The sequence below is a fragment of the Plecotus auritus genome (assembly GCF_963455305.1).
Source record: "Plecotus auritus genome assembly, chromosome: X".
Taxonomy (NCBI): domain Eukaryota; kingdom Metazoa; phylum Chordata; class Mammalia; order Chiroptera; family Vespertilionidae; genus Plecotus; species Plecotus auritus.
In genome coordinates this window covers 66,776,487-66,793,578 of record NC_137784.1, presented here as the reverse complement: position 1 = coordinate 66,793,578, position 17,092 = coordinate 66,776,487, and the positions used below count along the sequence as shown (strand labels likewise).

The window sequence follows — 17,092 nt, the reverse complement described above, 5'->3', positions numbered from 1 at the left end:
CATTTCTTTACACCAATGGTGAACTTACAGAAAGAGAGACTAAAAAAAAAAAAAAAAAATACCATTTACCATTGTATCAAAAAAATTTTTAAGATAACTAGGAATAAACTTAAATAAGTATATAAAAGACCTGTACTTGGAAAACTGCAGGACATTGAAAAAAGAGATAGAGGAAGACATAAACATATGGAAGAACATACCGTGTTCATGGATTGGTAGACTCAACATCATTAAAATGCCCATACTACCCAAAGCAATCTATAGATTCAATGTACTCCCCATTAAAATACAAAGAGCATATTTCACAGACCTAAAACGAACTTTCCAAAAACTCATCTGTAATAAAAAAGACCCCGAATAGCTGCAACAATCCCGAGAAAAGAACAAAGTAGAAGGGATCTCAATACCAGATTTCAAGCTGTATTACAAAGCCACTGTTCTCAAAACAGCCTGGTACTGGCTCAAGAACAGATATATAGACCAATGGAATAGAATAGAGAACCCAGATATCGACCCAAACCACTATGCCCAATTAATATTTGACAAAGGAGGCATGAACATACAATGGAGTCAAGACAGTCTCTTCAATAAATGGTGTTGGAAAAAATGGACAGATACATGCAAAAAAGTGAAACTAGACCACCAACTTACACCACACACAAAAATAAACTCAAAATGGATAAAGGACTTAAACATAAGATGGGAAACCATAAAAATACTAGAGGAATCCACAGGTAGCAAAAATATCAGACATATGCCGAAGGAACTTCTTCGATGATACTGCTCTTAGGGCAATGGAAACTACTGAGAAAATAAACAAATGGGACTACATCAAATAAAAAGCTTTTGCACAGCAAAGGAAACCATCAATAAAACAACAAGAAAGCCCAGTGCATGGGAGAATGTATTTGCCAATGATATCACCCATAAGGGTTTAATCTGCAACATTTATAGGGAACTCATACAACTTAACAAAAGGAAGATAAACAACCCAATCAAAAAATGGGCAACAGACCTAAATAGATACTTTTTGAAAGAAGACATAAGAAAGCCTAAGGCACCTATGAAAACATGATCAAAGTCACTAATTATCTGAGAGATGCAAATCAAAACAGCAATGTGGTACCATCTCACTCCTGTCAGAATGGCTATCATCAACAAATCAACAAACGACAAGTGCTGGTGAGGATGCTGAGAAAAAGGAACCCTTGTGCACTGCTGGTGGGAATGCAGACTGGTGCAGCCACTGTGGAGAACAGTATGGAGTTTCCTCAAAAAATTAAAAATAGAATTCCCATTTGACCCAGTGATCCCACTTCTAGGAATACATCTCAAGAAGCTAGAAACACCAATCAGAAAGGATATATGCACCCCTATGTTCATAGCAGCACAATTCACCATAGCTAAGATTTGGAAACAGCCTAAGTGCCCATCAGCAGATGAGTGAATTAAAAAACTGTGGTACATCTACACAATGGAATACTACACTGCAATAAAAAAGAAGGAGTTCTTACCATTTGCAACATCATGGATGGAACTGGAGAGCATTATGCTAAGTGAAATAAGCCAGTCAGAAAAAGATAAATATCACATTATCTCACTCATTTGTGGAATATAATGAACAACATAAACTGATGAATAAAAACAGACCCAGAAACAGGGAAGCATAGACCAGACTGTCAAACCTCAGAGGGAAGGTAGGGGAGGGTGGGGGTAAGGGGGAGAGATCAACCAAAGGACTTGTATGCATGCATGTAAGCCTAACCAATGAACACAGACACCAGAGGGGTGAGAGCATGAGTGGGGTGGGGTTTGGGAGGTATTGGGGTGATGAGGACACATATGTAATACCTTAATCAATAAAGAAATTAAAAAAAAAAGAATATAGGAAAAAGAAAAAAAAATCAAATCAACTGGAATATTTGTCTTCTGCTCTCAGTAATATTTTATTCCAGTCTCAAAGTTTCCTTAAGGAATAATGGATTTTTACTACTATTTTATTGGCTGACACTTTCTCCCATTTTGTATGATTTTTCTTTAAGAATAAGACACCTACTGTATTTGAATTTATATACACTAGTTGATTTTTTTTTTCAGTGCTCACTTATCTTCTTAGCATTCTGCAACATCAGTGAATATAAGATGCCTCTCCTGGAATTAATCAGAAATTAAAGGGTATATAGATAGCGTGAAGAATATTGCAAATGCAGCACAAAATAAAAGGAATCACATTATATTTAGTGTCATATTAATCAGCCTAAATTCTCCAATTTGTGTCCAGAAAATATTTAGTAATTAATTTGAAAAAACTGTGAATAAAATACATAAAATATACAATTTACCCATTTTTTAATATTTGAAAAAATAGAATATGTCATCTAAGAACTCATTGATTCTAAGATAGTCTTTTTAGCTAATAAAAACCTAATGATAACCAGAAATTTATTCTCATTAACGTATACTTTAATTATTTTGCCTATCTCATGAATTTATTTGTTCTGTGTCTAGGAAAAGATCTCTTAGCTAAATAAAATAAAATGCCATCATGGAAAAATTATTAATTTTACTACTTATAAAAATTACCACATGCCAAAAATAAGTAAAGAGGATATTTGGAAAACACTTTAATTTTTTCTTTCATCCATGCCTTGCTTACTGTATATTCTCAAGTAAAATAAAACTATCTCATAAAACATCTCCATGTTTTCCAAAATAGTTGAAATCAGAATTTACTCTTTTAACAAACCACATGAGTCAATCTATTAAAAATGATGGTATGCAAACGTAATGCACAAACATTACTTTTGTTATACATTTTCAAGTAAGTCACAAATTTATTCCAAGAAAAAGTGCTATTAGGATACAAAATGCATATAAAGTGTTATTCATAAAGGATGTATTCCTGTTGAGAAGTGCTTCCAATAAACAGAATAATAGCCAAAAAAAATCAGAAAATAAGAGTGCCATTTTCAATTGTTAAGTATTAACAAAAACACATCCTGAGATGTTAGGCATTTATTATGTTTGTCACCCATCTAAGATCCACTGAAGTAGAAAAAAATGGGGCCCATTCATATCAGAGAAATAACTACTGCCTTGTAAACTCATTTAAGGCATAACAGAAACTTTCCACAAAGTGACTAAGGGTTCTATTTTATCATTTGCAATAGTATAACTATGGATCTATAGTAACAACATACACATCTTAATTAGTAGTATCTTACCTTTACTGTGTGCTTAAGAGAGAGAGAAATCATGTTATGCTATAATTAAAGGATGCCTATACTTGAATGACCATGATTCTTAACATAATTTCTTAAAATATGGTAGATTCATTGTTATTTTGAATCCTGATAGAGTACTTTATTATTTCTAACCTCGTTGAGAAGACCCCTATATTCACTTTCACATCACTATCATTTTATTAACCCTGAATAGGTTTCAAAAACTTTCATTCACTGAAACTGAGATGATGACTTTTTTACGAGTAACAAAGACAAAATAATGAAGTCAACATGTGGCATGACTTTGAGAAAAATAAAAATAGATAAAGTACATCACTTTATTAAGGAAATAACCACATTTAAATCATTTAATTTACTTACGAATTTTTGGATAAATTTTTATTCATTTTTCTTCTCCATGGAATACAGATAAAAAAAATTGTATAAATTATTTTTATAAATTTCTTTTGGGTTTTAAATTATTGTTTAAAGATTTCTTGGGTCTTACTATGCTTTTATTTACCTTCTTGTCCATTAGAGGAAGGAAACATATTTCATTTTCCAAAAGAGATCTTATGTATATTTCATTCTCTGGCTTGAATATGAGAGTGAGTAACAAGATTTCATTTTTCTAATCCCATTCTTGTTACATTGTTTGAATATAGATTTTATGGACAAGAATACAGTAAATACTTAATGAGAAAATAATACTCTGTTTTCATTGTGTGGGCTTGGGGGCATGGTGGGTAGGGAAGAGGTCTTGATGTTATTTCAATGCTTTGAGCAGACACAGTGAAGCTGGGATTCTCAACACCATTAACAGCTACTTATCAGATTCTAAACAGCTTTACTGTGATGGGTCTGGCCTCAACTGTTCTGATGCTCATGCACACAATGGTACTAAGGACAGTGCCAGGATCCCTTTATTTTAGTTTTTCCAGTATATTCTATAGCAAGATGTGCTATACTGTGATATACAGACAACCTTGGCCCTATTATAATCATGGTTCTGACCAAGTTTTCCTACAATCAAGAGTTATTGGGCCCTGGCCTGTTTTTCTCAGTGGTTAGAGTGTCAGCCCATGGACCAAAGGGTCACAAGTTCATTTCCTGGTGAAGGGCATGTACCTTGGTTGCAGGCTGGATCCCTGGCTCCTGGTTGGGGAGAATGCAGGAGGCATCCAGATGATGTGTTTTTTTCACATTGATGTTCCTCTTTCTTTCTCCCTGCTCCCTCCTCATTTCTCTTCACTCTCTCTTTAAAGATCAATGCAAAATTTACCCTGGGGTGAAGATTTTTTAAAAAACAGTTATCTGTTCTCATTTCCTACCAAACTTTAAATTAATCCATATATCTATTTAGATACTTCTGCAGAGTATGATTGTTTTGATCCTTTGTTGAGTTAATAGATATTGTAAAGTTCTACTTCAACTTAAAATAATTAAAACAAAACAAAACAAAATAAAGTTAGAAAAGTTAGTTAGAAACTGTGAATACCTACCGGTCTGGTGTGTACAGACACAGGGGTCTTGAAAGTTGTCACCGGATAGCTGTACTCAGAAATGCTGTAGGGATCAGAACTGCTGGAGGAACACTTGGAGATGGAATCACAGGCCACAAAGGTGTTATCAAGAGGCAGTTCCTGGATGATGTGGTGCTTTGAATTCAGGGGAGTTTCTGGTTGGATCTGAAAAGCAGGCTGTGGAGATGCAGATTTGTAGTGCCGGGCCAAATCAGGGCTGTCAGGCTTGAAAGTAGTAGGTGTAGTACCCCAGTTGTACTTGCACATGGTTTGCTCTTCCAGCTCAATGGGAAGGTCTAGTGTGATGCTGTTTCCATCATTGTCAGCATCATCTGCCTTAGTTTCCTCAATAGTGACAAAGTTAAGCAGCAAATTATTAGGGGCATGCTTCTTCTTCTTTTTCTTCATCATTATCATCTGCCGCTTTTCTGGGTTTGGAGTAACCCATTCAGAATTCTGCTTATTTTTCTGAGCAGCCTTAAGGCGTGGTGATTGGCAGCATCTTATGATGGCAGTGATGAAAATAACAAAGATGACAGTTATGGTGCCAGCAACAATGGCAACCATGATCTTGACATAGTCAGTGGTTGGGGAGGATGCATCAGTTGTCTCAATATTTTGTGTTACTGATGTTTCAGTGCTCCTGCGCACCAGTTCATAAATCAGTGTAGCATTAGTTACTGACTCATTCACAAATAGATTAACTCTCACAACATTAAAGAGAGAATCAGGTTTCCCTAAGTCATTAGCTTTGACTACCAGTCTGTGTAAACCAAGGTCTGCTAAAACACATTTCTCCTTCATTGTAATATTGCCTGTTGTTTGGTTGATTATAAACAGACCTCTGGTGTTTCCTCCTACAATGCTGTAGTGAAGCTCTGCATTCATGCCAGTGTCATTGTCAATAGCAACTACTGTGAAGACCACTGTGCCTGGATCAGTGGATGGTAGAACCAATTCATAGGAGTAGTTGGAAGAAGGGACAAGAAAAACTGGTTTGTTGTCATTGACATCAACCACATTTATGGTCACTGTGGCAGTTGAAGAACGTGATACCCTACCACCATCCTCAGCCTTTACATAGAAAGTATAAGACTCTTGTTTTTCTCTATCAAATGAAATATTTGGTCGAATGACACCAGACTGTGAATCAATGGTGAAGTCATCATTCACATCTAAAATGGAGAGAGTAACTGCAGAATTTTCTCCATAATCAGGATCAGTTACAGTGATTAGTCCTACTGTGCCATGTCTAGAAAGGTTTTCTGGGACATAGAAATTATATTCATTGTGTGTGAAAATTGGACTGTTGTCATTTTGATCAAGAACTGTCACTAAGACTGTGACATTGGTTATTAAGGGTGGAATCCCATTATCTTTTGCCAGAACTGTGAAGTAATATTTTTCCTGTTTTTCTCTATCCAGTTTCTTCATTGCAGTCAGAATGCCTGTACGCTGATCCAGGTTGAATTCAGATGGAGCATCATCGCCTAACAGGTAACTGATTTCAGCATTACGTCCAGTGTCTGCATCCGTTGCACTTATTTTTGTCAACTGAGAGCCAGGAGAGTTATTCTCAGGAACAGAAGTACTTATGAAAGGCTGGTTAAAAACAGGAGCATTGTCATTTTCATCTTTTATTTTGATAAGGAGCATGGATGACTGATTCAATGGAGGTTTGCCAGCATCTGCGGCCAGTAATTTAATGGCATATTCTTTGGTGGACTCATAGTCAAGAAATGCAGCTGTCTCCAGGAGGAACTGATTACTAAATACTGGCCTTAATCGGAAAGGGACATCATGATCTGTGAAGCATGTCACCCTACCGTTATGGTCAGCATCTTTATCTGTCACAGTTATGAGAGCAATTTTGGTGTTGAGTGAAGCATTTTCTGAAAGAACCACAGTGCCATTGATTGGATTGATGATGTATCTTATATCAATTGATGGGACATTATCATTGATATCTGTAACATTTACTAGCACCATTGCTCTTGCTGGCATCAACCCACCATCACTTGCCAAAACCAGTAACTTGTGGTTTGGTGATTCCTCCCTATCCAATGGTTCTTTGATTGTGATAAGTCCGGTGGAAGAGTTTAGGTGAAATAGCCTCTTGGCTATGTTGGAAACTAGATTGCTGAAATAGAAGTGAATTCTGGCATTTTCACCTATGTCTGCATCTGTGGCATGGAGCTGTGTCACTGAAGTACCTACAGGAGCATTTTCTGGTATACTGACTTCAATTTCACTCTCCGTGAAAACTGGGTGGTTATCATTTATATCAGCAATACTTACTTGCAAAATGGCAGTACTGGATTTTTGAGGAAAGCCACCATCTTCAACCTTTACTTTCATTACATATGTATCCTTCTCTTCCCTATCTAATTCCTTTTGAACAATCAGTTGTGGTATCTTGTCTCCTTCTGGCGTTTCAATGACATCAAGCCCAAAAACATTTTGACCCTGAAAAATATAGAATGAAACATTTAACTTACGTTATTATGTAATGAGACCAATTTTCAATATCTCAACGTCACATGATATAGTATTAGCTCAGAAATAGATGCCATAAAACTTGAATTCTAAGTCCCAACTTTGCCTATAACTAATATTATGACCATAAGCAAGTCGCTTAACATCTCTAGGTGTTTTTAAAATTAAAGAGTTCTGCTAGAAAATGTCCTGAGGATTTTTAAGGTTGTAGCATTTTATAATAATGAATGTAACTCATGTGAACTATTAAAGTTTCAAAAGGAAGAAGTATGTAGAATATTTAAAAAGAATTGTCACTATGTTTCACATGGTAAATGAAGTTATAAGTTAATTAAACTCAGTTACTCCATATAAATAAAATATTTTATTGTAGATTTCAGTTGTACAGATGGCTTTTCACCACCATAAGTTACAATAGAATATGAAATATTCATCCAAGGCAGTAGCACATATATTACATCTAAAAATATATAGCAAAAACCTTTGCTGAAGTGAGAAAAGGAAACTCTGATAAGAATATAACCTTGTGTAAAATACACAGAATTTCATCTTTTTTTCTGTAAGAACAATTCTTAAAAGTAAAATTCATTTCAAGATTAAAAACATTATTTTTTTAAATGAGTAAGCACAGTGGAATGAAGTTACATGACAAAATGTCAAATTTGAAATAGCACCTATATTATCCTCATCACATGAAGTCAGATTATGGGAATGTTTACAGTCTCTGGTGGTTGAACAATCCAAGGAGGTTCAATCAATTAAAATTGTAAAATACCTATAAGTATTCATGGGGTCTCTCAAGTGCTACTGTTTATCAGTACACAAAAGGTCTCATACTCTTAACAAGTCTTTTAAATAGTCAAATACCTTAATGTTGATAAAGTCCAATTTATCAAAATAAAACAAAAATTTTAAAAAGTCCCCTCTGAATTTCAATAAGATAAGCCCTGCACAAATAGTGATCTTGCTAGCTGGCTAAAGAATACCACTGAGTAAGTACTCTTTAGTCACCTAGCAAGATCATATGAAGTAATCCATGTGTTATTTGTTATCTTGTTTTTATTTTACATAGCTGAAATGAACACCCTATTAATATTTTATTCACATAAGCCAATAAACAATTTGCATTTCCTTTGAATAAAATATACAGCGAGGGAAACATTTGCTATGTCATATCCACTTAGAGTGTGAAAAATTAGCAAACTGAAATCTATACCTCAACTGTGTATTTTTAGGACAATGACATTAAATATAGATAAATACAATATTTACTATTAAAATTTGATCTAAATGAATTAGTGATTAATGATCATTTTATGATTGCAATGAGATTTCAAAATGTTTTTAGAAAGGTTCAAATATAGAATGTCTCATTTATGGGTAGAAAAAATAAGTTTTAATTTAATTTACAAAAATCCATGTTACTTCTTGGCATGCCAATACTGAGTGGCAAATGTGGTCACAGCATTCTTCTAGGCATTGGGGATGTGGTAGTGTGTAAACACATTTTACTAATGTAATGGAAATTAAATGCTAGCTAAGATGAGAACAAAATAATGACAGTATAAGTATTTAATTATGGTCTTGATATTAACAGATGTATGTTAATTAAGAGAATAATTACATTTTAATAAGAGGTATAAAGAGATATTATAAAGTATTTTCATAGGTTATATAAGGGGAAACTAGAATATGTAATATAATATAAAAAGAACAAGAAAATTATCTTAAGTTTTTGATTTTCAGACCCAATTGTCTAATTTATGACTACACTATATCTGGGGAAAAGAATATACTAGCTTTAATTTTTAATTTTATGTATTTATATTTGTGTATTTTGTTTTTGAATATTTATATTTTGTTCTTAAAGATTTGCCTACATTTTTAACTGACCTTTGCTTTCCTAAGCAAATGAAGGCAAATTTATGTCATTTGAAAAATCCATGAGTAACATGTTAACTGCCTTTTAATTATTTTATGTGAAGGGACAGTAATCTTAAAAATAGGTTTTTCAAATTTGCAGGCTGATATTGAGATAGACATGTCAGATAATGGATAATGTCCTTATTGCTCTTCTGTCTTCTATGACTGTTCTGTCCAATGCAATAGCGATTAGCTACAAGTATTTAAATTTTAATTAATTAAAAGTAGGTAAAATCTAAAACGATTTCCTCAGTAGCACTAGCCACATATACAATTCTCACAGCTACATGTAAACTGAGTGGCCACCCAATTGGACAGTGCAAATATAAAATATCTCCATTATTACACAATGTTCTACTCAACTGCATTATTCTAAGATGTCATATTTTTCTTTAACAAGGATCTATTTTCACTCTTTCTGTCAGTGACTACCTCCCTACGACAACATACCTCTGGCTAAGGATCTCCTTCATCACTGTCATCTATGGATGTGAAATGCACAGGATGTTATAAAATTACCACCTTCATTAGCCCTTTACAATCAGTGGTATTGTGTGTTGACTGCTCCGCTGTCCTCTGTCAGCCTACAGGAAGAAAAGCAACACTGACAGAAAGATGCTTCTTCAGAAGGAAGAGGCACTAAAGTACCCTGAATCAAGATGAGTGGGGAACCACCCAATAAATACATTATGAATTCTTTAAAAAGTATATTCAGTCAGGTGACTGTATGCATATCATTCCCAGATATTTAGAGCTTTATGAATGACTTTCTGGTTTACATATTTAAATTTCAAATTGTTCAAGGAATTTGTAAAGGAATTGCCCACATGTAAGACATAATTTTCAACATATATAAGTTTGATGCCAAAGTGTAGTGTCAATATGAGCTTATTACCATTATTATTGAATGAGTATTCCAAGGCTGTTTCTTTGTCTTGTCTCCTTCAGGAATGAAGGCTGACTTGACACATGGATCCAACATTTGTTCTACCCGATGGCAGTTAGTTCACCTGATAGTCACACCCACATGAGGCCTCTTCTGTATGTTAGTCCATGACATGCAAACACTAGGGAAGCTGTAAAGGGGAAATAAAAATGTATGGCTCCTTAACTCCTTACCTTGCTACCTTTAGCATAGACATGTCCTACCTACACTAATAAAAGCCTAGGTGGGTCTTGCGCCCTCGCGTGACACCCTCACGTCATCACAAGATGGCCACTACAAGATGGCTGGCTGGGGAGGGCAGTTGGGGTCCATTGGGCCAGCAGGAGGGGCAGTTGGGGGTGATCAGGCCAGCAGGGGAGCAGTTAGGCGTCAATCAGGCTGGCAGGGGAGCAGTTAAGGGCAATCAGGCAGGCAAGCAGGTGAGTGGTTAGGAGCCAGCAGACCCTGATTGTGATTGGGATGTCCAACTGCTGGTTTAGGCCCAATCCTGCAGGGCCTAAACCAGCAGTTGGACATCCCCTGAGGGGTCCCAGATTGGAGAAGGTGCAGGCTGGGCTGAGGGACACCCCCATGCATGAATTTCATGCACTGGGCCTCCAGTATACTAATAATTGACCAGTAGTATCCTCAATTCCAAACCTATTTAAAATTACTGCCCCCTTGTTTCAAGTGATAAACTCTATCTGAGAAAATCCTTGGATATCTCTCCCAAATGTTCATCCTTTTTGTGAGAGCACTAGGCATCACTCCTATGTATCACTCGGTAATTTATGTAAGCCATAATACACTGATGGATATGAATATAGTATAACATGGCATCAAGCTTCATTTACATTTATAATCTCTAAAGACATAGCATCTGCATATACAAACATATTCAATAGGCATTTATTAGATAAAAATGCATGAACTAAAAATAATAATACTGATTTCAAAAGACAAAAAGAGGAAGGATAGAGTTTGGTTGCTTTTGTTTTTAAATATCAGACTGTGTAGGAATAGAAATATACTATAATTGTTTACTTAGGTTTTTTTCTTTTATTTTAATAAAACTATCCAGAAAACAATTTATAAAACAACTACTTTTACTGTTATGGATATAATAAGCTAAAGCGTCTATTTCTAGTAAAACTTTACAACCTAGTTGTAAACCTTTATTCTCAGAAGAAATGATGACAAGTACTAAGTGTGGTAAGTGGCCAGTGAATTACTTATAAAATGCAAAACCCCACATCTGTCCATCACAAATGTACACAAACAATAAAAAGAGAAAATAAAAACTCAGAAAATAAAACAACATAGAATATAAATTGGATGCAACACATTTTATGTTGATTTTTTAATTCTGACATCTCAAAAGACATTGATGTTTATTACACAAAATTGCCAAGTCCAGTTCAGATTAAGACAAATTTATGGACTTTCTTATAACATCATGTAATGCCAAAGGCATAAGTTTCTTTGTGAATGGTATTTCTTTGTAAATTCAAAAATAAGTTTTGAGTTTGCAAACCCAGGAAAAAAACTGCTGAAATAAGCAAGATGTTAAGCTCATCTGAGACTAATTTTTTGTAGGGATTTGTAAAATCAAAGAAGAGAAAGTTGCTGTTGGATGTAAAAATTCCAAGAAAAGTATTTTGCTTTTGAAAAAAAGAAAGGAAATATATGTGCTGCCATATTAAAAGCTATATTTTTGCTTATTGTTCTGGGAAAGAATTAATTGATCCATTATTCCAAACTTTAACATTTTTGACATATGCATGGGTGAGACATCATTTCATTGATTACTGGAAGGTAATAAATAACACAGCACTTCCAAAGCTATAAATTTGGTATAGTTGCCCAGAAAGTGCATGCAGTGCCAGTAAGGACTAAAAATAGTTCCAAAAAATATTAAATATTAAAACTGATGAAATAAAAGCTGTTTATCCTGTAGATCAAGGAATTCTAGGGAAAAGACTAAAAAATTATTTCTGAGCTTTACTACTGTTTGAATTATCAAGAAGCAACCTACTCTTTTTATTTTTTATTTTGTTCTGATTAATGATACATTTTGGGGCCAGAAAAATGAAAGAACACAGTTTCAAATGGATAAAACCACAGAGATATGGCTATTTTAGAAAACTATAGTGAGCTGAATATAATAATTTCAATAAAAAAATTGGGTATTGTAATCAATTACTTTCATTCCATTAAAGTTTATTTAATTACTATAGGCTACCAAGAACCACGGGAGAGAATAGCAACAGTTTAAATTTCAATATTCAAGATTCTATAGAGTATTAATAGAAGATTTATTTCAGCTTTAATCTGTAGCATTATAAAAGGAAATATAATAAAAATGGATTACATATAAAATGACTTCAGTGGTTAGTCACATATTTGACAATAACCTTGAAGTCACTGAATCTCTCCTTATTTTAAAGTCATATAAAGTAAAAAAAATAAAGTTATATAAGGTAAAGGAGAGCATTGTATCTAAGAAAAACACTCTTTTTTAAATAAATAGTAAGATATCAATATAAATAATGATGTTAATTTTAGTAAAGCCATACATAGGGCTTAAGATATCACACATGTTATTTATTTTATCTACTAGAGGCCCGGTGCATGAAATTTATGCACTGAGGGGAGGTGTCCCTCAGCCCAGCCTGAACTTTCTCCAATCTGGGACCCCTCGGGGGATGTCAGACTGTTGGTTTGGGCCCAATCCATGTGGGAGGGCAGTTGGGGGCGACCTGTGAGATCAGGCCTAAACTGGAAGTCAGACATCCCACTCACAATCCAGCACTGCTGGCTCCCAACCGCTCTCCTGCCTGCCTGTCTGATTGCCCCTAACCGCTTCTGCAAGCCAGCCTGATTACCCCCTAACCACTACCCTGCCAGCCTGATCGATGCCTCACTGCTCCCCTGCCTACCCAATCTCCCCCAACTGACCTCCCCTGCAGGCCAGGTCCCCCCAACTGCCCTCCCCTGTCAGCCATCTTGTGGCAGCCATCTTGTGACCACATGGGGGAAGCCATCTTGTAACCACATGGGGGTGGCCATCTTGTGTGATGGTGTGACCATCAATTTTCATATTACCTCTTTATTATATAGGACTAGAGGCCCAGTGCACAAAATTGGTGCACGGGGGAGGGGGTGTCCCTCAGCCCAGCCTGCACCCTCTCCAATCATGGACCCCTCGAGGGACCCCTCGAGGGATGTCCGACTGCCTGTTTAAGCAGGCAGTCGGACATCCCTCTCACAATCCAGGACTGCTGGCTCCCAACTGCTCACCTGCCTGCCTTCTTGATTGCCCCTAACCGCTTCTGCCTGCCAGCCTCATCACCCCCTAACCACTCTCCTGCTAGCCTGACTGATGCCTAACTGCTCCCTTGCCAGCCTGTTTGCCCCTAACTGCCCTCCCCTGCAGGCCTGGTCCCCCCCAACTGCCCTCCCCTGCAGGCCTGGGTCCCTCCCAACTGCCCGCCCCTGCAGACTTGATCGCCCCCAATTGCCCTCCCTTGCAGGCCTGGTCCCTCCCAACTGCCCTCCCCTGCTGGCCATCTTGTGGTGGCCATCTTGTGTCCACATGGGGGCAGGATCTTTGACCACATGGGGGCAGCCATCTTGTGTGTTGGAGTGATGGTCAATCTGCATATTACTCTCTTATTAGATAGGATAGAGGCCTGGTGCATGGGTGGGGGCCAGCTGGTTTTCCCTGAAGGGTGTCCCAGATCAGGGTGGGGGTTCCCTTGGGGTGTGGGGCGCCCTGGGGGAGGGGCCTATAGTGGTTTGCAGGCTGGCCACGTGTGGCTCTTCTTCCACAAAATACCACAACCTGGGTGAGTCTATTTTGAAGAAGAGGCGTTAGAAGAAGTTTAAGTTTAAAAAATTTGGCTCTCAAAAGAAATTTCAATAGTTGTACTGTTGATATTTGTCTCTGTTGACTAATGAGTTTGCTGACCACTGCTCTAAGAAATTGAAGAAAGAAACTGAAGAGATCACAAATAAATGGATGGATATATCATCCTCAGGAATAGAAAAGATTAATGTTGTTAAAATGATCATACTACCAAAATCAATTTAAGGTTCAATGCAATTCCCTGTCAGAATACCAATGCCACTTCTATAAGAACTAGAACAAATAATTCTAAAATTTATATGGAACCACAAAAGACCCCAAATAGACAAAACAATCTTGAGAAAGAAGAACCAAGTTCCCTAATCTTAAAATATATAACAAAGCTATAATAATCAACACAGAATGGTACTGGCACAAAAACAGACACATAGATTAATGGAACAGAATAGAGATCCCAGAAATATCCCCTCACATAATATGGTCAACTAATCTATGACAAAGGGGCTAAAAATATACACTGGAGTAATGACAGTCTCTTCAACAAGTGGCAATGGGAAAACCGGAGAGCTCCATGCAAAAACAAATTGAACCTGGACCACTCCCTTAGACCAGGTACAAAAATAAACTCAAGATGGGTTAAAGACTTAAATGTAAGGCTTGAAACCATAAAACGCTAGAAGAAAACATAGGAAGTATACTATCTGACATCAGTCTCAGTATATCTTTTTGGACATGCCCCCTCAAGCAAAGGGAAAAAAAATAAACAAATGGGGCTATCAAACTAAAAAGCTTCTGTACAGCAAAGGAAACCCAGCCCTGACAGGTGTGGCTCAGTTGGTTTGAGTGTTATCCTGTGCATTGAAAAACCAGGGGTTCAATTCCCAGTTGGGGCTTATGTGGGAGACAGCCAATTGATGTTTTACTCTCACATCAATGTTTCTCTCTCTCAAATCAATTTTTTTAAAGGCACATATCTATTACCTTTTTGATGGCCATGTGATGGATACTATTCAGTGTTATCTATCTGGGGGAATAATTAAATTACTTGATTATATTATTTCAAAAAAGTGCTTAGATTAAAATCTCTTGAAGTGTTAACTTAAATTCATGTCATGAGCTGGAACAAAAAAAGATTTAATTGAAGATATCAGCGTGGTTATATTCATGAGAAGATATGGATATTAAATAAATCCATGCACTAGTTGCCATTTTTCAGTCTATTCTTCATTTAGTTTTGAAAAAAAATACAGATTTTTACATTCAAAAAATGGGAAAATCTTAAACAAATGACTAAATATGAGATATAAATGAAATAAGACATAGTCTGATTAATTCTAACTTCCTAAGAGGAAGCCAATCATTTTTACTAGTTTATATATAATAATTCAGCATTCTCTTTCTCACTTGTTTCATTTGCTGCTTGCTTGCTCTTTCCTCTCTGTCTCTCTCTCTCTCTCTGCCATTTCTAAGACTTGAAAAAACTAATCATGCCTTACAATGTAGACATACTCTTTAATACTAGACAAATGTTTAAAACAAAAATTGGACTTGATCCCAGAGATTTTAATGTTTTACATTTTAACTGAAAATATTTTCATTTAAGGAATATATTTTCAATCACGTAATCTTTAATTGAAAAGACATGTAAAACAAATGAAATGTCACTTCTAATTATTGTTAATCGGCTCTTTTTAGCAGCTGCTCCCTTGTGCTCAAAATAGATGAACTGGATTCATAAGAATACAGTTACTGAAATACTGAATATTAGTAATAGAAGGGACTTGAGACATTATCCAGCCTTCATTCTTCTTTTATGAAAAGAACACTGAGACTCAGTGAAGTTAGGTAAATTCCTCATGATCTCACAGCTAGTTTATTAGAGCTTGTTTGGAAACCAATCTCTACCTTGAGTTCAATAGTTTTAACTATGATTACCTCTCAAAAGGGAGGCCTTATTGGCAAGAACTATTGTACTGTGGAGAGGTCTTGGACACGAGATAATCATCAGGAAATCAATACTTCAAAAAAGTAAAAAGGGAACAAAAAAAAATTGTGTTCCTTGATCACTATTGAGTCACTGATGAAAAGGCTGCTTCATGTTCCCTTCAACTACTCTCTTATCCTAAGGAGCAATGGTTGGTGAATAAGGAAGCCAAGAAACACCATTTAAAATATAAAGACTACTATTGTTTCTATGCATAAATTAGGATAAGCAGAATTTACCATCACTCTTGTAATAGTATAAAATATTTTCTAATTCATGGGAGATTTTCTTTAAAATATATTCTTAAAAATCTTTCTATGAATAAAACCAAAAGCATTTTATGTAGCTACATACGTTATCTGAATAATTGTTTTTAAAAAAATAAGGTAATAGTTAAGTTTTTAAATTCTATTCAGTTAGTTGGAGTGACATTGGATAGTAAATTTATATAGGTTTCAAGTATGTAATTGTAAATATGCATTATCTGTATCTATAATAAAAATTCCTAATTAGGTCAAACCGATCTGAAAATTAGTCATCAAAAATGGAAAATATGGTCTTTCACTAATAGGCACTTTTGCAAAATTAACTGATTGCTTATAATATGAGGAAAATAAAATTCAAGATGTTTCTGGTCTAGTGTGTCAAATAATTCAGGTAAGGCAACTAGTACACAAGATAACTGGGAGGAAATTATGTTACAAAATCTAAGGTCTTAGTAAGACATTTTATCTTTAAAAATATATGTTTTATTGATTTTAGAGAGAGAGAGAGGAAAGAGAAGTGGAAAGAGAGAGAGACTTCGATGTGAGAAAGAAACATCTACCAGTTACCTACCACACCCACCCCGACTAGGGACTGAACCTGAAACCTGGGCATGTGCCCTGACCAGGAATAAAACTGCTTATCTTGTCCACTGAATCAGAGAAAGCTCCAAGTGAGGCCATTTTTAGTCAAAGTTGTTTTCATAATCCAAAGCCTACTCAGTTGTGACTGATCCAATGGGTTATATCTAAAGATGTCAAAAGTATCTTACCCCTATCCCATACATTCTTGTTTTTATTTAAAAGGAAGAGGAACTTATCTCCAGTTGCCCAGAAGTTTGCTGAATCTGATTTAGAAGAAAGTATCATGTCCTCTAAGATGATT

General features: G+C 35.8%; 1 protein-coding gene across 1 annotated transcript in view; it reads right to left on the bottom strand.

Annotated features, from left to right (window-relative positions):
- Positions 1-17,092, bottom strand: part of PCDH11X (protocadherin 11 X-linked) — a 1,111,291-nt gene that overhangs the window by 945,784 nt on the left and 148,415 nt on the right. The window contains exon 3 of the mRNA XM_080652463.1: positions 4,727-7,213. Coding sequence (XP_080508589.1) covers positions 4,727-7,213 — 2,487 coding nt within the window. The remainder of the gene's footprint in view (positions 1-4,726; positions 7,214-17,092) is intronic.